Here is a 25,102-nt window from a genome sequence, read left to right as displayed (position 1 = left end):
CGCGTGCTGCCGCGAGCGCTGGCCACCGAGCGCGCTTTGGGGGGCGAGCGGGGAGCGTGGTGGCCCCCTGCCCGCCGGCTCGCTGCGATACCGGCGCTGCGGGAGCCTGCGGGTTGCACCAGCGTGTGCCCGAGGCAGACATCGCTCCTTTCCGCAGGATGGGATAAAACGGGTGCCGGAGCCCCAGGCTCCAGGACGTAACGTTAAAAGCTTGAGTAATTCAAGGAGTTGCAACAACCGAACATAAACAAAGAGCTATTCCTGCAGGACCTGGCTTTCACGCTGCCCTAAATGGAGAAGGCGAGAGCTGTCTGGGAAGCTGGAGCTGGAAGGGGCTGCGGTTAATTGCATGGATCAACAGGGAGGAAAGAGCAACAAAAAGGCAGAAGTATTTTAGAGAAGGTTCCTGTTGTTGACATTGACTGACTTCATTTTAAAAGCAACTTTCTTAGATTAGTTTTCTTTGACTTGATAAATTCCTTAGTTGTGTATGTAAGGATCTGAGAAAGGAAATGAGAATTTAGCCCTAATGTTGCGAGAGCCGAAGCAAGTACAACAAAAGCGCTTTTGAAAAGGGGGAATTTGGCTCTGGGTGATACAACAGGATAGCAGGGTTCAGCTGGCGAGGGCCAGTACCAGCACTAGGAGGAACCAGGGTTCAGCTCAGGAACTACAAAGCGTACTGCAAAGACTTGAAACCTGAAGTTAAGTTTCCAGCTGCATGGATCAGGTTGTTCATGCAAGAGATGGGTACACACCGAGAGGTGGGGATGAGGCATCACAGGAGCTCCTGGATGAGTCTTTAGACCATCTTCCTTCCTCTCTTCTTTGGGGTTATACCTGTTACCAGTCTCACAACTTTGTATTATCTAGGGTTAAAGTAATTTTGGAAACCAAGTGGTTAAAGCTGGCCAGGAGCTACATGGGAAGATGTAGCTGAAAGGTTTTGACTGAACCATTTTGGCTTGTTGTGTCCCCTTGGTCCCAGCTCCAAAGCCGGGCAGTACTGGGCAGTTCAGCCAGGAAAGTTTTTATGGCAGCTCAGCGGCTGCTGGGAGCTCTAGCTGGGAGGAGCAGCCCAGGGCATCCTGGCCAGACCTGTAGTCAAAGGCCACCACACAGCAGATGCCTGCCCATGAGTTTATCCTCTGGGCCCTAGAGCAGATCGCAGAGAATTGGCTAATTTCCTGTAGCAAACTGGTAATCCAGAGAGTGGTCTTCAGTTTGTTCTTCCCACAAAATGACCCAGAGACGTGGGGTCTCTTAGGGGCTTGTCCTGCAGGTAAAATCAGGTTGCTTTGATTTTTGTCTTCTCTCAGATTCGTTCTAGAACTACTGAGACACTTCCCAGATATGTTGAGAAGCTTGGTATTACCCCTGCTGCAGCGTTGCTGGCAGGATAGGGTTATGCCCTTAAAAAACCCAGGAAGGACTACGCAAACCTCCTCTTAAAGCAGCTCAGAGAGTGACAGACGTGGTCAGCTGTGAGCTGAAAGAGGGTTGGGGATTCTTGGGCAGAGCAGGATTTGGCAGTGCCTTACATTCAAGTAAAGGGCAAACCTTTGGGGGTTTGTAGCCCGATTCCTGCCACTCTGCAGGAGGTTTCCCCCACTGCTCCTTCTGCTCGTGACCCGCTTCGCTCGAGAGCCTTTTCCTTTCCTTCGCTGTGCTTGGACGCGTTTGGATGCCAACTCCTATGATCTGGTCCCTTGTTCAGTTACCAAACCACAGCTTTGGAAATATGCTTTCTGCAAACAACAAGGCGCCTTTTGTGAAAGTCCCGTTTCCTAAGCTAGGGGTTCCAGTTGCAAAATTAATCTCACTTTTACAGGCCGTTTCAGAAACAGCATTGTTTTCTTAAGAGCTTGTGTGCTTGTACGACGTCTGGCCGTGCGAGCTGGCACGGAAAGCGTTTCTGTTCACCAGCACGCAGTAAAGGTAGACTCTGCAGACATGACTTAATTTCTGGAACCCACGTTTCCCTTTATCACAGCAGACAAACACCCCGTAAGCCTGAATCCAGCACCGGCTTGGAAAAAAAGCCGCAGAATAGCGGATCACAGTTTCCCCTCGTGTAGTAACCGCAAGGAAATGCGGTCATTTGCTGTGTCTGACCCGTGGGGCCCTGGGAGAGCCCGCTCCGACCCTGTGCCCAGGGTTTTCGGGAGGCAGCCGGGGCCGTGCCGTCGCCTCGTCTCATGTGGAGCGGTTCTCCTTGCAGGTGGCCTGCATGCAGTTCATCAACATCGTTGTCCACTCGGTGGAGGACATGAACTTCAGAGTCCACCTGCAGTACGAATTTACGAAGCTCGGGCTGGACGAGTACTTGGACGTGAGTATGACCCAGGTCTCCACCGTGGCGGGTCCACACCACATCCCCCAGCTCTGCCGCTGCCCAGCCTAGCCTTAAACCTCCCCAAACCTCCTCACCCGAGAGTTTTTGGGAGGGCAGAGCAGGGCTGTCCCATAGTCGCTGCTAAAAATGCAGTGCCTTGGCCGCTGACTGGGGGCTGTGGCCTGGAGCCACCCCTGCAGAAGACAAATCAGCGGCAACTAGCTGCAATTACAGACCGGGAGCTAAATTTGTAGCTTTGCCTTATAACAAAGGGAGGATGAACCGCAGTCGTCCTCGCCCACGCCACGTCTCTTGACCTCCAGCCGCGGGCTGCTGGGCCTCGTGTCGGCCCCAGCTCAGGTGCCGCCAGGGCCCCCTCCGTCTCCGTGTGAAAAAAGTCCTCCTTTGAGTTTTCTCCTGACAGCCAGGCGTTTTCTGGCGTCCTGTGGGAAATGCTCCCTTTCAGAAGAAAGCTGCTTTTATATTTCCCCTTTTGTATTTTTCTGTCTCTCCCGCTCCCTGCCCTTGGGAGCACAGACACAAAAACAGTGCTCGTGTTGACGAGGGATTGATTTGTCCCTGCTGACTTCTGCTCAGCAGTAACCAGGAGAGGGTTTTTTTGCTGTCTGCAAGAAGTATTCGTACACAGTGATTCTGAGCACGGGTCTGTTTGGGGTCCCAGGGTGGCACAAACCCTGCAGTCCATTGGGAGCAGGCAGAGCAGTTAGCGTGCTCTGACGTTATCTTTGGAGATAAAGCATGCTCATTTTGAACACAGCAAACCCAACGCAAGGTCAGTGAGAGCAATCGGAGGATTTGCTCCGGGCCATGCACCTGCTTCGAACCCAAACACAGGCCTCACCTCTGCCTACTGGCCACTGAGCTGGTGGCCACCGTGGGCCAGTCGCCAGCCTCGCCAGCCTTGCACCGTCCCAGGGCTGGGTGGTGGATTCAGAGCTTGCCATGTTCAAGGAGCAAGCACGGAGGAGAGCAGTCATATCCTCTGTAGTAACAGAAGGTAAGACACTGTTTAGCTTTGTTTGGAAGCTTTGGTTGTTTCATCTTCAAAAATGACTATTTATCACTTAGTGACCCAGCTAACGTTAAAATGCAAAGTGTTTTCCTGGGTGACAAGTGGCCTGAGCTCCCACCGCTCTCCCCACGCCGCTTGCTGTCTGCAGCCCTCCTGCCACAAAGGGCTGCCAGTGCTGAGTGACACCCTTTTCTTCTTGGATTTGCAGAAACTGAAACACACGGAGAGCGACAAACTGCAGGTACAAATTCAAGCTTACCTGGATAACGTTTTTGATGTGGGAGCTTTGCTGGAGGATGCTGAAACCAAGAACGCAGCCCTGGAAAGAGTCGAAGAACTGGAAGAAAACATTTCCCATGTTAGTACCACATTTTGTCACCTTTGCCTCTGAAGTAGTTCAGAGCCCGCTCTGCACATGGGCTTTGCTGCTGCCCATTTGGGGAGGTGGAAGCACAGGCGCAGTGGGGCTACAGCCTTTGGGGTGAGGTTCACTTAGAAAAAGCCTTGGGACTACTGTGCTTCTGTATTGGGGCAGTAGTCAAGATATTTGGCAAATTTAAGGAATTTGGGAGATATCAGGCAGGTAAACTTCCTGGGTGCTTTCATGCTATATCCTGAACCTCATAATTCTGCATGTTTTAGTTAACGGATGCTCCACTTGCTACAAAAATTTGTTCATAAGCTGTTTATTGATCTGGTGACGAAATGTCTCATTCTGTCATTTTATTTACTCTGCTATCTGACACAACCCCCAGCTTCTTAAAAAGGAGTAGCGTTGCTTGTTAATGTGGGGCTTGATATGCTGTTTCTCTGTACGTCAAGGGACAGTTTGGCCCGTGCTGTGCGGTGCCTGCCCGTCTAACCACTTACATGGCCACGGCTGCAGTACTCACACGCCTCAATAGCATCAGCCAGTTTATCCTCTGAAAGCTGTGGTGAGCTGGGAGGGGGTGACCCCCCCATGCTGGGGGCTAGCCGAGCAAAGGGTCGCACCCCCCCGAGGCCCTGGCACGGCAGGTTTGCAGCTTTGGAGGCTTCAGCTTCGGTTCGGTTGCGGTTCCAGGTGGAGTTACTTGGTGCACCGAGCCTCTGCACAGAGATATCACGTGAGCTGGGAAGGCTAATTTACATAGAAATTGCAAATTCCTCAGCAATGCAGTACCGGTAAATAGAGCAGATAACCATCCCATCTGTGTCTTAAAACACATTACTGGGCTCAGGAGGGAAGGGACTGAAAAATAGCGCTGTGCAGTTATTCAGTGTTTGCTCAATTCAGTGTTTGGTCACGGCTTTTCTGTCCCATACCTTCTCAGTGTCAATTACTTTAGTCTGGAAAACATGGCTTAGCGTTTTAAAATCAAAGTGGTTTCCCATACTTAAAAAAAAAATCATACAAAGGTCGTCATTCTCTTACCATTCCTACATTGCCATCACTTAGAATAAATATGTTCTTAAAATAATTTGCTGTGCAGTATTTGCCCGTCTGAGGTGCCCTTCTGCTAGAGACAAGTGATTCAGTAGAAATGGCACTGTTTGCTTCCTACATCTACTCCTTTTAGCTGTTTAGAAACTTAACAGTTTACTCTCATGGCAAATTTTTAAGGGCTTGCTTCTGATCTCTTGTTGCATAAATTAGACTCATCCCAGGAGTATGGACGTAATTTTTCTGTCATGTGTTGACAGAAGTACTAATAATAGAATTGCAGAAGTTTTATCTCAAAACCACAGCAACTGATGCCACCTCACCACCTCTGCAGCCTCGCCTGAGTTGGTGTGATTGGTGGTGATGGAAAAAGCCAACGAAAACTGTGGGGCTTCCAAACCTCAGGTTTGTGAGGCTGGCAAAAAATAAAAATAAATCAAAAGACAATGGAGAAAAAAAGAAAATAAACTCCTTCATTCATTAATAATCAAATTAGCCTCGTTATGAGAGGGGGTATTTATAGGTTCCACCATTCCAGCCTCTACTGGTTTTGCAACAGTGCCATTGTGGTATTCTGTGGGATTTGGGGGTTTCAGATCAGACTTAGTGTGTATGAAAATAATTGCATTTTAAGTGCTTTACTGGGGAGTAGGATTTCTTACCTGGACAGGTTCATAGCTACAGTCCAGCCAGGCTACCTGCTGGTTGTAGCTGAAGGATAATATTCATCATCAGAGGAACCTTCAGCAGAGCACTTAGTGCCCCCCGATTGCATGCGGGAACCCTTTCTCTTTCCAAAGAAAGACTTCAGGGTTTGGTGGAATATCAATAATTTACCACATACCACTGCTCCAACAAGTGTTCTTGACATTTTGGTTGAGAAAACTGCTGTTACTCACTTATATCATCTATTTCTCTTTTGAATGATAGTTATCTGAAAAACTCCAAGATACGGAGAATGAAGCCATGGCAAAGATTGTGGAACTGGAAAAACAACTTATGCAAAGAAACAAAGAACTGGATGTGATTCGGGTGAGTGCGATGGGAAAGCTCTGGCTGGGTGCCACGCTTCAGGGGAGCGATCTCCTGTTTGCTTGGTGTATGGGAGGTAATGACTCTTTTAACAGGACAAGTGACTTCTGTTAGCTTCCTAATTTTGAACCTAGGACAGTTTAAGTTGAATTACTAGTGTGTGCACTCAAAGATGGACATAAAACTCTTTGAACGTGCCAGCAAATCAGTGAATGAGTCAGGTACATCTTACCACTCAGGTCTGTAGCATCTGTGTTTGGAGTTTTGCACGTGTGGTTGGCTGTGGGGGGTGTTGGAGGTGGATCTGGAGTCCTTCAGACGTGTGCTGCAGAGCAGCAGGACTGGAGCAAGTGCCCTGCGTGCTGTCAATTGCAGCCAGCTTTCTGTGCACAATCCAGACCCGTTACTTCTTTGTGTGCAGTCTTAGTAACAAAAATTATCAGTATAATATTAACTAACTTCAGCCTAAATGTCATCCCAAAGTGCAGCTGCTTCTAGGGTTCCTTCTGAGTGTCTGCCCTGGGTACTTGCAGGTACAATCTCCCCTCCAGATCAGGAGCCCTGTTCCTGCTTCCCTTTACGGGTCAGCATCTGCTCATAGGCACAGTAACCAGCAAGGCATCAGATACTCTCTGTTGAAGTCAAAATCGAGGCAGCGTACCTACACTATATATTTAAGGCTAGCATAAGAAGTGGGAGGCATCATAAAAAAGCGATGATGAGAAATTCTGCACCCCCAGGTGTTGGTGCCCACAGGTGAGATTTCTCCCAGGACTCAGTACTGTTCACTACCTTGCTGCTACCTGGGGAAAAACATAGAATGAATTCTTCCTCACCAGTGGAGGTGTACAGTTTGCATCAAAGCTCATTGTTAAATACAGGCTGGAGCAGTGACCATCCCGTCGGGCTGTTCTGTTTCTGGTGTTGGTATTCTGTTTTGTGAGTACAAGTGCAAATTCCTTGTTTCTGTGGCACTCTCAGGAAATCTACAAAGATGCAAATACCCAGGTCCACACCTTGAGAAAAATGGTGAAGGAAAAAGAAGAAGCCATCCAGCGACAGTCAACGCTGGAGAAGAAGATCCATGAACTGGAAAAGCAGGGAACCATTAAGATCCAGAAGAAAGGTGATGGTGACATCTCTATCCTTCCTGTTGCTCTGGCCTCTGGAATGGTGCCGGCAGGGTCGGAGGCTGCACCTGGCACATGTGTCACACCGGTCGCTGGAGCTGCATCTTCAGTACCATTACCACCACCTCCACCACCATTACCTGCCTTAGCAGCGGCGTCTGAGGCAGGTAAGAAGCGTTATGTCCCCGAGACATGGGCTGGCCAGGAGCTGGAGTTTGTTGTGCCGGGATAGTCACGACAGCCTTACGCTGACAAAAACGCCTTTGATTGTAACGAGCCTGCAGGTCATGGCACCTTGCAGCAACCGAGGATGCCGAGGTCCCCCAGCTGTGTTTACAGTCTCACTCATGGGTGGCTCCCATGTTTGTCTGATCCATTTCTGGGCCCTTCAATTGATAGAAGAAAATACTAGCTTCTTTCTTAGAGTAGTTTCCTCTCATGTTAATACACTGAAGTACTTCGGTGAATGGTCCAAAAAATGCTTGGGCCAGTATTGTGGTGGAGAGGACATGTATAGTAGGGGACAGGGTGGATGTTGTGACTTTCTCTGCGGGTGCGTGACATTTTGATCGATGTTTGTGGTAATACCTCGTTTTCCCTTCATTTTTTAGTGCAAAATGGTCCTGTGTCGGTGCCGATGCCACCTCCACCACCGCCGCCGCCACCACCTCCACCGCCACCACCGCCGCCTCCTCTCCCAGGTCCGTCGTTGGAGACGGCTCCTGCGGCTCCACTGCCCCCACCACCCCCGCCGTCAGCACCCCCCCTGCCCGGGACAGCCTCTCCCACCGTGGTGTTCAACTCAGGGCTTGCAGGTAAAACACCCGTGCATCGCCTTGGCATGCTGCAGATTGCTGGCAGAGTAAGCAAAGGCAAGGTCAGGGCACATTGGCTAGTCCCGCTGAGGTGGGACTTCATTATTTAGTCCCCTGAGTAACACCTGTTATCACTTATTGGTATTATACTTAGAGGGGTTTATAAAAGGAAAGAGCGTTTATCAACCAAACGCTTTTAGTTTGGTCTGGAAGAGATGGCTTCTTCAGTGAAACTAAAGCTATTGCCAAAAATATTTTTCAAACATGATCATTTTTGGCTTTAAGCAAACAAAATATGGTTTTGAAAGAAACGCAAAGCTTCATGGTTTTGATTTCTTCTGAGAACTTGATGAAGAAATATCTGTGAAACAAAATGGCAAACTTTTTGTAATTTTTTGGAAGGAAGAAAAATTTACTGACTGTCTTTAATTATGTTTTTCTGCACTCTCTGACATATGCCAAGCAAGTAAATGCTAATTGGTATCGTGCCGCTCCCTCCCAGGAAATCTCAAGAGCATGGTATGAGTCCAGAAAGAGAGACTGAGGAGCTCTGATTAATAGTTTTTTTTTCTTTTTTTGAAAACTGATTAAGTATTCCAGCCTTTAAAGTTTCTTCTGAAAGGGAAAAGCATCATGGAACTAGAGGGTCCCAGGGTGTACTGCAAAAAAAAAAAGAAAAAACCACCAAAAAACCAAAAACAAACAAACAAAAAAACAAACAAAAAAGCACAAAAGGCATGACACAGACAGGAGCTGCCGTGAGCATCAGGGGGTTGTGCTGCCAGGTGCCCAGACGCCGTGCCTTAGCCCAGTGTCCCTGCAGTATTAATTGGGGACAGGAGGAGCAGAGCAAGCGCTGCTTCCACGCGTGGCTCCTCTGAGCTTCACTGACGGCAGGGACAAGCCCCCACAGCTGAGCTCCTTGCTTAGTTGTTTAGGTGAGATGCCCAAAGCCAGGTGGGATGGATATTTTGTTCTTCAGTGAGTTAGGAGAGGGAAGGAGAGTGAAAGTGCCTTTTCTTGATACGATGGCTGCGCAGAAAGGAGCGTTTCTCAGGGCAGGAACCTTCTGGGTCAGAGGGGAGTTGGTGAAATAACAAATTTTGCTTTTCTGACCATTGCTAACATTTTTTTCTCTGTTCCTTCTGCTTCCTGGTAAGATGGGCCAATCAAGCTCTTCTGTAGGTTGCTTTCTGCTAAGTATTTACCTACCTCTCCGCGTTTCCCTCTGTGCTGTGCCCGTGTGTGTGCCTGTGGACTTGCGTGGGCGATGGGGAGGCGGTGGGGAGGGGGGAGGCTGGTGCAGGGGCTCGCTGGCCAGAGCCGGAGCCGAAGCATGCGGTAGCTTTGGGGATGCTGCCAACCATCAGGATTTGGCACCTGGGGGGCCCTGATTCAGCAAAGCACTTCAGCAAATAATTGAGACATGCCGTTTCTTTTGAGCCATCCTCGAGCCGCGCTCTCGGCGGGGTCTGGTCCCCCGCCATGACTGTGTCCCTGCGGCGCTGCCGGCAGCAGCGCGACTCCCGGGAATGTCACCTTGCCAGGGCTCTGTAATGGAGGAGGAAGGGAAATTTTAAGAGATTTTGATTAGCTAAATCAGGAACTGGCCCACGAGGCAGTTAGCTTCCTTGCCTGTCCTGAAATAACCCAGGAGCAGTTAATAATGTATTCTAATCTATGCACAAGTGGAAAATGTTTATTTTCATGGGTGTTTCGGATGGAAAAAGCTATTTCTTTTTTTTATTTTAGGAATTATTTTGAAGTAACCACATTAATTAAGCAGCGAGTAAAACTCTATTTAGTTTAGATGAGCAGAAGTTGATCACGTGTGTTCATGCCTTCCAGTTGGATAAATATAGTTCTCAAAATACACAGCTGAATATCGTGTATGTTCCCTGTTAGTCACTTACGGTTCTTTGTTTCAAGCAAATACTCTTGCCAGTAATTTATTCTTTGTGATGTCCCTGCAAAATGAGCACAAGCCTGAAAGGGACATGGACGCACAACTCAATTCTTGTTTTAAAAGTTGGAAAGACAAAGTGAGAGAAATGTTTTCAGCATTCACCCAGCTCCAGTACACAACAGGACCATCCCCTGAAATAGAATGTCTTTGTCCTGGCAAAAACATACATACAGAATCATTAAGGGAAAGTAAAATAATTATTTGCTCAAGTGCTTTGCAACCTGGGAACCTGGCCATCTTCTGAAACAGAGGGGAAAAAAAATCTAGCATCTCTACAGAGCATCGATTATTTAGCAAGATTGCTCCTGCTACCGACGCAGGGTAGGCAGGACTCAGGAGCAAACACTGGACTGAACTAAACCAAACGCGATCTGTCCCCGGTGGGGGGAGCGGGGGCTATCCCCTGCATGCCTCTCTGCCGCTGACCGCCGCTGCGGGCCGAATGGCTCTTCTTTCCAGCACTGGAGAGGAAGGACCAGGGTTGCTGTTTCATGTTTGCAGCTTGGAAAGAAACAGTTTATTTTCCAAGTAATTCAGGAGCAAAACATTGATTGATTGCTTTAATGAACATCTTGATTTTGTAGCAACTAACAACTTCCATGTTTACATCAAGATACAGAGAAATGAGAACTGAATTACAGAAATTATTCGTGTACTTTCCAGACCCGTTAGGAATAGCAATAGAAAAGTGTTGTTTTCCTTGCTCCAACATTGCTTTTTTGTACTCTGTTCACAGATTAATGAGAGTAGTCAGTCTTCATTTTCATAGCTTCTGTGTGTAAATTACTAAATCGTTTACTGCACAGCGCAGGAAGATTAAACCTGATATTTCAGCCATGTTAAAGCTCATGTGTGCTGCAGCCCACCCCCTTTTGCTTCAGAAGACAAACCTGGTGAGGAGCAGCACTGCCCCATTGCAGCAGGCAGTGGGAGAGGCCATTCCCTACAACAATGCCTTGAGAACTGTTTTTTTTTTTTTCTTCTTGTCACCTGTTCTGCATTGAGTTTTGTCATACCGATCACAGATCAGCTGTGCGTGGCTGGGCATCAGCTCACACAAGAGTGGGGTCTGCAACCAGCAGGACAGGGTTAAATTCGCCCACTCTCTCCATTTTCTGTAGCGTTTAAAAATAGCTTGGGCTTTTAAATCAATCCAGACAACGTGCAGTAATAAAGTAATAACACATTTCCTTTAGTGAAGTTTTCACAGCCTCTGGCGTTTAATCCAGTTCTGCAGAGGCTGGACCTGAAACAGCGGAGGGGCTGGATGAAAGCCTCTCGGTGCTGTTTGCCTGTCGAGGCAGCAAGATCTTTCCAGGCTTTCCAGTGTGATAATTTAGCTCTGGCCAGTTCTTCCTCCAGTGCTGAAATGCCGACTCGAAAGCTGCACTCTGGGCACACGGGGTGTTTTTCAGCGGTTGGGGAATTTGTCATTTCCTCTCCTCTGGTGTCTTTAGCTGTGAAAATCAAGAAGCCAATCAAGACCAAGTTTCGCATGCCGGTGTTCAACTGGGTCGCCCTCAAACCCAACCAGATCAATGGAACGGTCTTCAACGAAATAGATGACGAAAGGATCCTGGAGGTATGAGTGCCGCTGGCTGCCACCTTCTTCCCACTTCTGTCCATAATACAAGTGGCTATCGGTCTTTGCAGGGATAGATTGCAGCAATTATTTTGGCAAACAGCTCATCCAGTAGCCCCTGGTACCCAGTAGGTCAGCGTGACTGCCTTGGTTGAGAATTAGGGATGGTAGCTGGTAGTATCGATTATAAAGGGTGTGTACCTGTTGTGTGCATTTGTTTAAAACAGATCAGCTAACATGAGGAAGGTGCATTTTTCCCAGCCTAAATTTGCTGGTCCGCTCTGTAGGAGTTTAGGCTTGGGTGGGTGGCTGCGCGCCCGCCGGGGAAGGAAGCCTAACGCAGCCCGGAGCAGAGCCGAGTACGCAGGTCTTGCATGCTCCCCGTGCCCTGAAGGTGCACGTGGCTGGACAAAGCCTGAGTGCTAGCATGAATATTTTCGTGAACTTTGGAACGTGAATGGGGCTATTGGGGGTGGAGGCCAGATTTCCTAATCGCTGCCTCAAGAGTGCATGTTCGTTACATCCCGCAGCCCCTAATCGAAGTACTCTGCTATAGTCTCAGCCGCTGCAAGGTTTTTACTGCAGTTCTGGCACAGCATTAGGCAGCGTGGGTTTTAGTGTTCGCTGCGGGAGGGATAAATCATTTTCATTCCTTTTTAGGATTTAAATGTGGATGAATTTGAAGAAATATTCAAAACAAAAGCCCAAGGCCCAGCCATTGATCTTACTTCAAGCAAGCAAAAGATAACTCAGAAAGGGTCAAACAAAGTCACATTACTGGATGCCAACAGGGCCAAAAATCTTGCCATTACTTTAAGAAAAGCTGGAAAGACAGCAGATGAAATATGCAAAGCTATTCACGTGTAAGTAAAACACTTGTCAGCAAAGAAATCATGTTTAAGATTTACTGTGATTTTTGGTAAGTGGAATGGTTTTGAATTGGCAGTTGATGTCAATGTTTTTGCATCTGGAAAAAATCCAGGAGTAAGGATGGAACCATTCTGAATTCCCAGAAATCAGATTTCCCCGAACTAAAATAAAAAAACTTGCAGTTTTATGTCACTGTATCACTGTTTAGACTTAACAAATTAACACTTCTTTTATTAAAGAAGCTAATTCATGTATGTCCACAGTATGCCATTGCATACTGCCTCTCTCATTCTGTTTGCACAGTACTTTCTGTTACAATGCACACTCAAAAGCCAGAGCATCGGGAGGAGGCAACTATTTTAGTTTGCCCCATAAAGCACGAGTTTCGTCCAAGTGCACTGGAAGGGTTTTGCATAGAATTAGATTTACATCATGGCCCCAGGCAGTGCCAAACCTCAATGTGATGCAGGTGTACCCGAGGTACACGGCAGACCCCTGCCGCAGGAGTGCAGCGAGGGGCTCAGCTGCGCCCCATCCTGCGCTGATATGGACCCTCGCCTGCTGACTCCAGCGGCTCTCGGGGACGGAGCGCAGGTGTACCTGCTCCTTGGGGCTGATCCTGAGTCCATCCAGAAGCACTTAGTACTTGTGGCCTTGACAAACGTCTAACATCCCTCCTCAGAGGAGTATCTTCAAAATTCGGATGCACGAGCATTACCTTCGGGCTGGTGAGAAGGGTGACCCAAACCTGCTGTAGATTCCGGCATGTTCAGCAGTCGGGGTTTACAGGGCTCTGGCCCAATTAAATAAAACTGCTATTTGGTCCTCCCCACCTATCTTCTCTCATAATAATGAGGTGTGGTCATGAAGGGGTGACCACGTCTTTGGAAACAGAAACAGGGTGCCCAAGCAGCACCATTCACCTCAGCACAGTAACCTTGTTCACATCTTCATGCGCACAGAACTTCACGTGTGGGACAGTGCCCCCACCCCAGCCAGGGCAAGAAGAGCAGGAGTAACTTTACAGCTTCTTTGTAGTTTCTCATTGCTTTACTGACTCAGGCTCATGTGTAGCTGAGCAGCATAGGAGGCAGAGCTGCCTTTGGCAGCTTTCTCACTTTTCCATCGTTTGGTGTCAAGCCTTGTCGTAACACCACTTCTTCTGGTTTGGTATCACGCAGGTTCGACCTGAAAACATTGCCGGTGGATTTTGTTGAATGCCTCATGCGGTTCCTGCCCACCGAGAACGAAGTGAAAGTTCTGCGGCTCTATGAGCGGGAGAGGAAACCCATCGAGAACCTGTCTGACGAAGACCGGTTCATGATGCAGTTCAGCAAGATTGAGAGGCTGATGCAGAAGATGACCATCATGGCGTTTATAGGCAACTTTGCAGAAAGCATCCAGATGCTGACCCCAGTGAGTGAGGGGCAATCCCTGGGGGCACGGGGGCGATGCGTTGGCTGTGCAGGGGTCCGGGCTTCCTGGGGGTTCAGCCTCCACTTAAAAAGCTGCGATCTGCGGCATGGGTCAGCTTACGGGGAGCACTGCAGTCATGTGAACGTGCGGGGTAGTCGGTGAGGGTTATAGAGATTTTAATTTTTCTAAGACAGAGAGATGGTTTAAGTGTTGTGGAGTGATCATCAGTTCTCACGGAGACAGAACAAGAAACAATTACACAAATGAAAAAGTGGTTTTCAAGCTATATTTTCATATATCAACGACTGATATCCCAGGTGCTGTTTGTACCCTGGACTACTCTGTACTGTCCTATTTCTTTACCCTGTAGAAGTTTAAAACTGGTTTAAATGAAAATCTAGTAGTTTGTATCATCAGGGAAGGTTATTATCAGTACTGGTCTGTGGGCTCTTTGAAGTGCGTCCTCTTCAGCCTGATGCATCTTTCTCAGTCATAAGCATTGAAATGTAAATACACTTTTACCCAACCACATCTGAGTGTGGTAAATCTGCGGTGCAAATGTTTGAAATCCTGATGTGTTAGGGCAGGATTAACATTCATGCTAGGGCCCACAGTATGGATGAAAACCAACAGGGTTTTTTCAGAATGTGAGTGTTTAGATTTTAACTTTACCCTTGGGTTGGACATGCATTAACCAAAGCTTTTCCTGTGTTTACCTGCAGCAACTTCATGCAATAATAGCTGCATCTGTCTCAATAAAGTCATCCCAAAAGCTTAAGAAAATACTGGAGGTAGGTCTGATCTTAGATACATTCAATAGCTCCATCACTCCCTGGTGCGTCCCATTACATATACTGAAACCATACCTGGATGCTGACGTACCAACTCTCCTTCCAGAGGTTTCTAAAGCGCCATGCATTTGCCCTGAAAATTCATGCTCTGCTGTGTTTTATCCTGACAGATAATCTTGGCTCTTGGAAACTACATGAACAGCAGTAAACGAGGAGCTGTGTATGGATTTAAGCTACAGAGTTTAGACCTGGTAAGTAAACCTTGTGGGGACCAGGTGGGAATGTATTTCATGTAGACGGCAAGTGGCTGCTGGGGGACTTGGTCGGTGCTTTGCAGCCGGTGAAGGCAGAGAGTGGCAGCAGGGAAGGCGCTCCCTGCCAGGCCATGCGAGTTTGCTTTGCTTATCGTTGTTTTGGGAGGCTGCTTAGGAGAAGACACCTGTCTTCAGAGGCTCTGCGGACGACAGCTTGAAAACCAGCTGCTAAACGATTAAATGGGCTTTTACAGCTTTTACAGCTGTCCCTGTCAGATGGAGAAGCACGGGTCAAGTCGCTTTGTTTGGAGCCTGCTTGCACCTCCACCCAGCAGTCTCTTTGCCTTTTCTCCCCAGCTCCTAGAAACAAAGTCAACAGACCGAAAGCAGACCCTGCTGCACTATATTTCTAACGTGGTCAAGGAGAAATACCAGCACGTATCCCTCTTTTACAACGAACTTCATTACGTGGAGAAGGCTGCCGCAGGTACCGTGACCCTCCTGTGCCTGGTGAGCGGTGGTGGCATGCGTGCCATGCGAGGGACTTCACGGCACACCGTGCATGGGCTGTGGGGGCTCTTCTCGGTGGGGAGTTGTTCAAGCTGTGGGTTCAGGCACTTGCACAGCAGGAGCGATGCAGCATTTTTGTTTTATTTCCTAGTGTCTCTTGAAAACGTCCTCTTGGACGTGAAGGAGCTGCAGAGGGGCCTGGATCTGACAAAGCGCGAGTACACCATGCATGACCACAACACGATGCTGAAGGAGTTCATTCAGAACAACGAAGGGAAGCTAAAGAAACTGCAGGACGACGCCAAAATAGCCCAGGTATTTCTTTATTCTCGGGGTTTGGCGTGAGGGTATGAGTGACACAGTGAGTAGTAGCATGTCACTGCAAAGGATGTGCTTTATATACACAGCAGGGAGGAGAAGAGGCAGCAAGTGTTGTGTATTTGTTCCTGAGTTCAGGTGCTAGGCATAGACATGCCAGTCTTAGCCAAGAGTTTCACATATAGAGGAAATCTAGACTCTTTACACTGAATACCACAGTAATGACGTGGATGGTGAGTTTGTCTTGAAATATGTGCAGTGCAGCAAACCTGTGGGTTTTTTTAGGATGCCTTTGATGATGCTGTGAAGTACTTTGGGGAGAATCCCAAGACGACACCCCCCTCGGTCTTTTTCCCAGTGTTTGTCCGGTTTGTGAAGGCCTACAAGGTAAACAGGAGCATCCTTCTCTTCTCTTCTGTCCTTCTGAACCCGATTTGGTACCTGTGTGGCTCTGGGCTCCCAACAAAACAGCTTGGGGCTCCCTCTAGCTTTGATGCAAAGTGAGCCATCCCCGACAGCACTGCAACAGCAGCCCCAGGCAGCACAAAGAGTTGTTTTGGGCTTATTTTCAGGGCTGAAAGACAACACAGCTGTCTGAGACGCTGGAGGAATCCTCAGAAATTGAATGTCTGAGCAGCTGCAGCTTACACCTTTAGCTCTGAATAGGTGTCTTTTGGAACTGGGAGAGGATGGTTTGTGCGACCTAGGAATGTCTCTCCCAGCGCAGTTTTTTCAGACTGTGCTCAGAGGCAGCTGAATTGCTACACCTAATCTTGTTTCCTTGGAAAGCCCCCTGGTAGCAAGTGATGGTGTTACTCATTTGTAACATTTAGGTTCCCTATAGCAACTGGAAGCTATAACCTGTGTTTTTTGTGATAAATAGCAAGCAGAAGAAGAGAATGAGTTGAGAAAAAAGCAGGAACAGGCCTTAATGGAAAAACTTATGGAGCAAGAAGCGTTGATGGAGCAACAGGACCAAAAGGTATGACACAGATAATGTCTTACAGGCAGGAGCCATCATGTTCTTGTGTTTTTCCTGATAGGTCAGAAACCTCAGCTCTGTACAAGAACTTTAGTTGTCCAACTTTTAGTTGCCTAGAAATAGAGTCTCTGGAAGTTTTCTCCTTGCGTGGAGAGAACTGAAATAAGCTGAAAGAGATACGGTTTATGGTTCTGCTACTTCTGAAGTCTGCAAAATTAAGAAAAACTGAATAGACAGAAAGTCGCCTTGTCCACACTGCCATTAGCTAAACTTTGTTCTTCTCTGACCCTGTATCTGTTAAAACCCTGCTGGTGTTCAGTGTGCAGAGCTTCTCGTCACTAACAGGGACAAGGAACGATCCTCCCCAGATCCTTCCCTGTCAGAGAGTGGCAGCAGGACTGAGCCCCACGTTACCGTTTTATGGGTATTTTCCTGACATGGGTTTTCTTTTATTCCTGAGGTAACACTTTAGACTTGCTGGAGGAAGTTTCCCAAGGCTCTAAACCAGCCACTTTGTCGGCTGGTGCTGCTTCCCGCAGCTGTTGTTGGGATCTTTAGTCCCAGCCAAGCTTTTTCCCTCGGAAGGAAAGCTTGTTCTCCTTGTTCCCCTGATGCTTTTCAGAGGTAAGAGCTTGGAGCTCCAGTTCCAAGTGATGAGAAGGCTTGGAAGTAGATTACAGACATAAGAAAGAAAAGCAGCTTGGCATCCAGGTTAATGTGTGAGTCTGCCCACCCTCTCCATGGGACGTGAGCTAACTGCACATGTGTGTTTTCCTGGTCTTGCAAAATTGGGCAGAAAACTGGCAGTTACTGTTTGCTGGTTGCTGTTGGTGGGATCACCTGGTGTTTAACGTATGGGAAGAGAGAAACAGGATAGCTGGAGGTCAGTCCTTACAAATCCTCTCTTCTTTGTTTTCAGTCTCCTTCACATAAAACAAAGAGACAGCAGCAAGAGCTGATTGCAGAGCTCAGACGGCGGCAAGTCAAGGATAACAGGCATGTGTACGAAGGGAAGGACGGTGCTATTGAAGATATTATAACAGGTAAACACACCTTTTGTTCTGTAATATCAGAGGCCCTTTCACAAAGGATAAAAAAGTGTATCTGCCTAGTAGCTATTGTAAGCATTTTCTGTACTTCTTAAAAAAGTATTACTTGAGCACAGCTTAGGACATTGTTTATATGATGTAAATCAAGTATAGAAACTTTTGCTAATGGTATGTAACAAACAAAGCCCAGTAACCTGCCTTTACGTGTCCGCTGCCAATGCTGTGTGCGCAGACCTCGGACACACGCTCAGTTTCTTAGTTCTTCTCTTTCAGCATGTGGGGACGTATTCATTCTTTGCTCTTTAGAGTAGCCAGTTAAGTGCCTGCTCTCAGCAGATGCTCTGGTGGGGATATGCATGCCATGCAGAACTTTCCCAGAAATGTTATTTCCCAATAAATGGCATGAATGATGGATTTTAACATTATTAAGAGCCTACATTTTCATTAAAATGTACTAACAGTAATTGCACCACATTATTGCACAGTTAAAGCAAATCATTTGGTCAAACCTGAATGATTTATGACCCTAAACTGCTTCTGGTTTTACTGCTTCTCAGATTGGTAGGCAAAGTCTGCACTGATCCCAACCTAGGGCTGGAGGGAGAGGCTGAAAACCCGCTGTTGTAGCCAAACACAGTCAGGACTTAGGTGCAAGTATTTGCTGATAAAAAGAGGCACCTTCTAAACCTCATTTGTTCAGGAGTCACATCATTTTTTATCTATACAGCTGCTCTGATTGCAGAACTTTGATTTTACTGCACATTCTTCACCTGTGGTGTGGAAGGAGCATGTTCGATAGTTTTACAGTAATTTGTTGCCATTGCACAGAAGCTCAAAAAAAGGTCTTTGGGCAGGATTTCCTTGGCTACTGCTCCTGAATATTTTTCACATGAGTTTTTCCTGCAGGAGGGCAGGAGAGCTGTTTTACCACTCACTAAGGAAGGCCAGGGAGTTTTTGCCCAGCTAGATGACAGGGCTGAAATGCCTGAAGCTTTCACAACTCTTGTTAACCTTGATTAATAGCTTCCTAAGACAATATTCTTTATTTAAAGGGCAGAATCACTATAATATCTAATCTGTTACTGCTTCTACAACTCCTTCAGACTCCTGGAAGCGTGTTTAATTGGTAAAGTGGTTCTCCTGCTCTGTGGGAGAAACAGATTGTGTGGCAGAAGACCATGCACATGCAAAAGGCAGTCAAGTGGAGGGTGTGCCAGAGTCAAACATTTTCTATGGTCTTGGCTCTAGTATTTCCCATTATGGGGGTGTGTCTCTGAGGGCCTCAAGCCGTGTAATAATAAAGGTTAGGCACAGAAAGTCGGGTAGGACTGAGGTCACTTGAATACGGCCCACGAGAACTCTGTCAATGGTATGGAAATGATCAGAATTGTCATTTTAAATTGGATAGTGCCGCCTCAGATGCCCAGGAAAGCTCTGCTGCTCCGGAGCAGAGCCCTGTCTCACAACACACCCTTCTCTGGAGCATATTTAGCAATAGTCTCTCAAATGCATTGAAAATTAGGTATTATAAGAAATACTTACCCAAAGACTTACCATTGCCTTTTTGCCAAAGCCTATTGAAGTGCAGTGCTATTAGACAGCTGGTTGGAACATGTAAAACCGTCCCTGGGTGTCCGTAACCGAGCACTAACACTGGACTAATGCAATAGATCCGCTTCTCACGGCTCTGTTTGTCTGTTTGGCTGTTATTCCCATGCAGTGCTGAAGACTGTGCCCTTTACCGCTCGAACCGCCAAGCGGGGCTCTCGGTTTTTCTGCGAACCTGTTCTCACTGAGGAATTCCATTACTAAACTATTCCTCTTTCACATCTGATGCTCTTAGAAAAAAGAAAGGTTGCTGTAGATTTTTGACACTTCTCCATTTGTACGGATCTCAGCCAGGATCATGTGAATGTTGAGTGTATAGTAATGTCCAGCGTCCACCTGAAGTTGTATTTATGTCACCTCTCTTGCATGTTCTTGTGTTTCCGTAACTTTTTATTCCATCCCATCGACTTTGCACTCGATGCTTTTGGCCATCCTTGCGTTTCAAAGGCATCTCTCACCCTCCTGACAAATGCCATAGAACAGCAAGTGGTGGAAGTCACGGTAGACTTGGTGCAGATTTCCTACAGTTCACAAGACTTAGGAGATCAAATGCAGTCGTAAAGTGACAGTTCACTTGGCTTTTCTATGTCATCTCTTCTGGCTTACAGATCTTTCTCTGTATGCCAGTCTCTCTATGTAAAATGCATGTAATACATCAGCTGTATGCCAAAGCAAAATTACGGGCTGCATGAACTGAGCGGGACTTTCTTGGGGTTTGCTTTCTGGCTTGGAAGGGTTGTCTGTAATAATGTACGTCCTCTGCGAGGAGTGTTTTGTTTTAGACTTCTTAACCAGCACCTGCATGTTTGTCTGCATGTGAGATACGGGATAAAATGAACAGCGTAAAATCTTTTCTCGTTCGGTCACATCCATATTTAACATTTTTCAGTTCCATGCCAACTTTATCGAAATAAAGTCAGGGATGTTTGCTGAGCACTAACCAGTTCCAATTCACTTGGACTTTGCGCAGTGCTGGGGTTGGGCTCGGTAGCGGCAGCGGTGCAGGAACCGGGGGGAGAGGGAAGGAGCAGAGCTGGGGAAACACGTAGCTACGTGCCAGAACCGCAGAAATTGTGACAATGAAAAGCTTGACATGGAACTGAGCAATTTACATCGTGTGGTGTAAAGTCTAAGAAGGGTGTGTTTAACCCAGCATGTCTGTTAACACTGTTGTCTTGAATTAAGGACTCAGCGGCTTAAGAAGACAACAGTGTTTCACTTTTGCGATATGTATTTTTATGAATGCTTCTAATAAAATTGCAAACTATAATCAGCTCAACGGTTATTTGCTCTTTCGAGTTAATTGCTGTATTATCTTCCTGGAGCCAATCTTCAAAGCAGCTTGGAATTTGGTTAGCGAGAGGCGAGGGTGGCCCTCCTGTCCTTTCCTCTCCGTGTCTAACCTCCTCTCGTAGCCTTGGCCTTACCCCCTCTTGCTCTGTTGGCTAACGTGCCTGGGAGTTTTGAACGCTGAGTTGACTTGCTCTTCATTTTCCATCCCATTTTTTACTTAACCATCATTTTGTGTTTTGTTTTGTTTTGTTTTTTTTTCTGTTTAGCCCTAAAGAAGAATAATATCACTAAATTTCCAAATGTTCACTCGAGGGTAAGGATTTCTTCTAGCACACCGGTGGTGGAGGATACACAGAGCTGGCAAGCATCACTTTTTACTTAGCTTCCTCCTCTCTCTGTATGCCAGACAGCCTGTTGGTAGATGTGGCTAAGCGTAATACTGGTGAGAGCCTAAAGGCCAGTGGAGACCGAGACCGTTTATTTTCACCCTCTGCGGTGCAGGGGATCCATAGGCCCTTGGCTGGTGACCGTCTTCACACTCTCTCCGTTTTGGCCCTTTCTTTTCCAAGTTTAGCCCGAGACAGGCAGTCTTGTCCCCAGGTTGTTTCAGCCCCGTAGTTCCCTGGATATTGGTTCTGCTGCACCCATCTCGCTCCCGCTACGGCCTTGAACGGGGCACGAGAGACAGACAGCCAGCAGCTCGAAGTGCAGAGATGGGAGAGGGCAGCCTCGAACAAAGGCACCTTCTGCTGGGGTACACCAAGAGCTGAGAAGTTTGGGAGGTGTATTTAAACCAAGACATAAGTAGTCCAGGAAATTTGAGGGAGGGTTTGCCCAGTCCAGCGCAAAGTTCTTTTCCAGGAGAGAAATATTTTAACTCGGATTAGTCTTCAGGTGTACAAGTGTGCTTGTTATGTCCTAGCCGCCCGTGTAACAGCACATGTAACAGGCTTTCATCAACACGTCCATCTCCAGCTTTCTCCGCTGTTTGATCCATTGCATGCTCAGTATTCCCTCCTCTTCCCTCCCGAGCTCTCACCTCCCCAGAAGCAGCAGCAGGGCAGGTTGGGCCGGGCTTTGTCACCGGCGAGGAGGAGGAGGAGGAGGAGGAGGGAGGGGGTTGGCAGCTCCGCTGCCTTCGGCTAACGAAGCATCTCTGCAGCCGGGCGAGATGGTGGCAGTGGGGCAGGAGGGCAGCTGGAGCTTTGCAAGCCGGCGGCAGCGTACCAGCTGCTTTTCCTCAGGGCCCCCTCTTTTAGATAAATGGGTAGATATAGGGAGCATAGATCCATCCTTGTGTTGCTAAACACTTGCACCATTGTACCCTGGGTCGCACATCTCCAGTGAACTTCATCCCGCTTTAGAAAACTCCTCCAGCTCACGCTAACGATTGAGAGGCTGTGTGAAGGACCGAGGCATACGTCAAGCAAACCGATTTCAGTTGACGTTGCCTCCCTTACTGACGTTAATGAACACTAGCAGCCCGTGGGCGAGGAGACGTTCACGCTAACTTGATGGCATAAATCCATTTAGTTTCACCAGCATTTCAGCGCATTTCACCAGTATTACCTGCTGCTTGGGTGCGTAGTAAAAGGGCACGTCGGTATTTGCTCACTTCTGCTCTCGTTGGGGTGAAGTCCCTTCTCCTGTTCCTACACAAGCTGCTTTGATTGGCTTCCAGCAGGACTTTTCCTTGTCTAGACTGCGTGTGTGCGTGTGTCTGCGCGCGTGTGTGTGTGTGCACGTGGGCGAGCCGTGCGTGTTTACGAACGCCGCTTTCCTCTCCGCAGATCTTAGAAACCAGCCGTACCGACGGGCCGACGCGGTGAGGAGAAGCGTCCGGCGGCGCTTTGATGATCAGAACTTGCGCTCTGCAAACGGTGCTGAAATAACCATGTGAGCTGGAGACCTGCAGGTGTCAAGTAAAGGGGGTGCTTGAATGATACCTTGTCCGTGTGAACTCTGTGTTCTGCCACTCATTTACAGCCTTGGGAACAGTAAGATTTACCTTCTAAAGGGCTCAAAGACCTAGAAAATGCATAGGAACATCAGCGATGGGCTCTCCACTCAACCGTAGCTAACAAGTGCCTAAAATTGAAGTACCTGCTCAAATTAATCAAAGCAATAGGACTTGATTTGATTGGGTATCTTTTTACACCAATACATTATTCAGTATTTTTAACCAAAATGTAAAATACGTGTTGTTTTTGGGTGTTTAGTTTGGTTTGATTATATAAAAGTTTAGTGACTGGTCTCCTGTGGACCTGACCTGCATCCCGGCTGGTTGTGAACAGGTAATACTTGGACGTGCTCTGCTTTTAAATGCATTCCTGTGCTGTCCGCCGAGGGCTTCACCTTGGCTTCAGCTGCACTTACTGGCTTTTTTGTCGTTTTAAAAAAAGGAAGACATTTAAGGGCTTTCTCTGTGTAACATGGAAGCAATTCCAAGAAGAGACCCGTACCTTTTCCCACCACACACAGACTCCACACCACTGTAGCTAGGATGCGGTACCACGTACGTCGGTGATCACAAGATGTATAGCAAAGGAACACGAGTCTTCACCTTGAGGTTGTGATGTTTGTAGTGTGCAATGCAGGGTGCTGGGGGGGGGAATGCATTGCAAATGCACAAAACGAGGAGGGTGGCTAAGGCATGTACTATGTTCTTCAGCTAGAGGCAGCTTTGGAATAACAGTGTATTTATTAATTAGCACTAAGGTATTAACATCTCAATAATCAGTATTAGGATCCTGAGGACCGTTGCAGTTCAGTTACTCGCGCAGAGAATCATCCTGTGCCCTGCTCTGTAGGATTAATACCCTGCTCCGACTCCCAAGTTCCTTGGACAATCCAGTTCAAATTCCCTGCTAAGGATCGGTTGGTCAGCGAAGGGATGCCCAGCCTAAAAATCCCGGTAGGTTGTAGGTGATACGTTGCGTTTTGAAAGCTTAAAAAGGAACGTGAGACTTAACTTCAGCAACACTACGCACCCCCCGCCGCCAGTTTGCACCAGTATCCCAGAGCAGCGAGACGAAGCTGAATTCGTGCCGGCAGGGTACGCGATCTTCTCAGAAGTGAAGAACTGGACTGAAGAAAAGTTTGTACTTTCCAAGATACATTTTGCTTACAGCTTACCTTTCCTGGTCTCATTGCATCAATATGTTAATTGTAAAATTTATTGTATAGTATTTAACCACTGAATTTCTTTTTCTTTTATGTTGTGCTTATGTGAACCACTGGTGAAGGTCCCATTTTTTTCTTGGATAATGTGTAGTTATATGATAATCTGTTTTTAAATGTACAGATATTTTGCTACAAAATTGGTGCAGTTTTTTATGGTTTTTACACTTCTCTTTTATTCCCACTTTAGCCTCTGGGTAATATTGTAAATATTGTTTAAAAAAAAAATAATGCATCAGCCTGTGCTATACAATCTGAATGTTATTTTAACTTATAGTTTTTGTTTTTATATTTAACTAAATGGACAGTTTGGGGCTCAAAGTTACCACATTGACCTCTGCTTACCTATTTACAGGAAGTTTACTTTAAAAACTGCCACCTTCTTGCATTTACAGCAACGTGTACTTGACAAGCTGAAGAGAACATGCCAAATCACCTCTTTCTTCACTGACAGTGACAGAAGAGTATTTTAATCTGCATAAGAAAATTTGACAATTAACTTAATAAATTGTTAGGCAAATGGTTAAAAGCACTAGCTCTCACATTCTTAAACTCAAAGGTATTTTTTTAATTGAAGACAAAAATTTCCATACAACTAGAATATAATGCTGGCATGTTCTCTTTAATATTTTTCTAGTAATAGACCTGCTTCTTAGCAATATTAGAAGTGTTTTATAAAAGCAGTTCATGTTACTTTCCTGGTCTGTTCCTGGCATAAGATCAAATAAACTATTTACACTACTACACCGTAATCCATAGTGGGAGGTTTGTCACTGATGTTTTTTCCACAAATGGTGGTATTTTGCAGGTGAACACCTGGAGCTTTCAGCAGGGGCAGAGAGAAAGTCTGGGTGCCGGTTTAGGTTTTGGTTATTTTTTGTTGTTGGTTTTTTTTTTTTTCTTTAAAACCCCTCACTGTTGGCTTTTGTGGCTCCAGTCACTCAGTGACTGTTACTGCATCCTGGCGCTTTATTTTTTTTCCTGTTTCCCCCCCATCAAAGTGTGATTCGTGGGGGCTGTTGGAGTTGGGGAAGGGATGGAAGGGAACCGTGTGGCCCTTTCACACCCCCCTGCAGCGATCGCACCCTGGGCCGAGGCTGCCTTTTCCAGTGGGTTTCGCTACCTGACCCCTGCTACCGGCGATTAATGTGCAGTATCGATGCTGAAGTAATTCTGCAGGTAATTTGCGATGTCCGTTTACTCCTAGCTACAGCACGGCCAGGCTGGCCAGATCCCTGGTCCTGCGGGGGGCATGTGCTGCGGGTACCTGGCCCAGGAATACAGCCCTGCGGCTGCAGCTGATGCCAGAGGGGCGATCAGGTATTTATGGCAAAATACTAAAAAACGACAGTACAAATATTTAAGTCCTAAACTTAACAACTTCATACTTCAAAATTCAGTTTTAATTTGTAGAAGGGTTTAACGAAATGCAATGGAGTGTAGGGTGAGAGCGGGTGCAGACAGCCTCACGTGAGCTGCGGGGTGGGATTGGAACTAAACCAGCACAAAACAAAG

At 47.1% G+C, this 25,102-nt stretch overlaps 1 protein-coding gene across 1 annotated transcript in view; it reads left to right on the top strand.

The window, feature by feature from the left end:
* FMNL2 (formin-like 2) overlaps positions 1–20,789 on the top strand; it is a 68,230-nt gene extending 47,441 nt beyond the window's left edge. The window contains exons 10-25 of the mRNA XM_010563066.1: positions 2,222–2,332; positions 3,577–3,726; positions 5,722–5,823; positions 6,805–7,120; positions 7,565–7,768; positions 11,192–11,316; positions 11,977–12,179; positions 13,368–13,602; positions 14,325–14,393; positions 14,564–14,644; positions 15,005–15,134; positions 15,309–15,472; positions 15,761–15,862; positions 16,359–16,457; positions 17,377–17,500; positions 20,674–20,789. Of these exons, the coding sequence (XP_010561368.1) occupies positions 2,222–2,332; positions 3,577–3,726; positions 5,722–5,823; positions 6,805–7,120; positions 7,565–7,768; positions 11,192–11,316; positions 11,977–12,179; positions 13,368–13,602; positions 14,325–14,393; positions 14,564–14,644; positions 15,005–15,134; positions 15,309–15,472; positions 15,761–15,862; positions 16,359–16,457; positions 17,377–17,500; positions 20,674–20,789 (2,331 nt within the window). The remainder of the gene's footprint in view (positions 1–2,221; positions 2,333–3,576; positions 3,727–5,721; positions 5,824–6,804; positions 7,121–7,564; positions 7,769–11,191; positions 11,317–11,976; positions 12,180–13,367; positions 13,603–14,324; positions 14,394–14,563; positions 14,645–15,004; positions 15,135–15,308; positions 15,473–15,760; positions 15,863–16,358; positions 16,458–17,376; positions 17,501–20,673) is intronic.
* The last annotated feature ends 4,313 nt before the right edge of the window (positions 20,790–25,102 follow it).

This window comes from Haliaeetus leucocephalus, unplaced genomic scaffold (assembly GCF_000737465.1).
Source record: "Haliaeetus leucocephalus isolate CR32 unplaced genomic scaffold, Haliaeetus_leucocephalus-4.0 Scaffold163, whole genome shotgun sequence".
In the NCBI taxonomy this organism is placed as follows: Eukaryota; Metazoa; Chordata; class Aves; order Accipitriformes; family Accipitridae; genus Haliaeetus; species Haliaeetus leucocephalus.
This window is presented reverse-complemented; position numbering and strand designations above follow the sequence as displayed.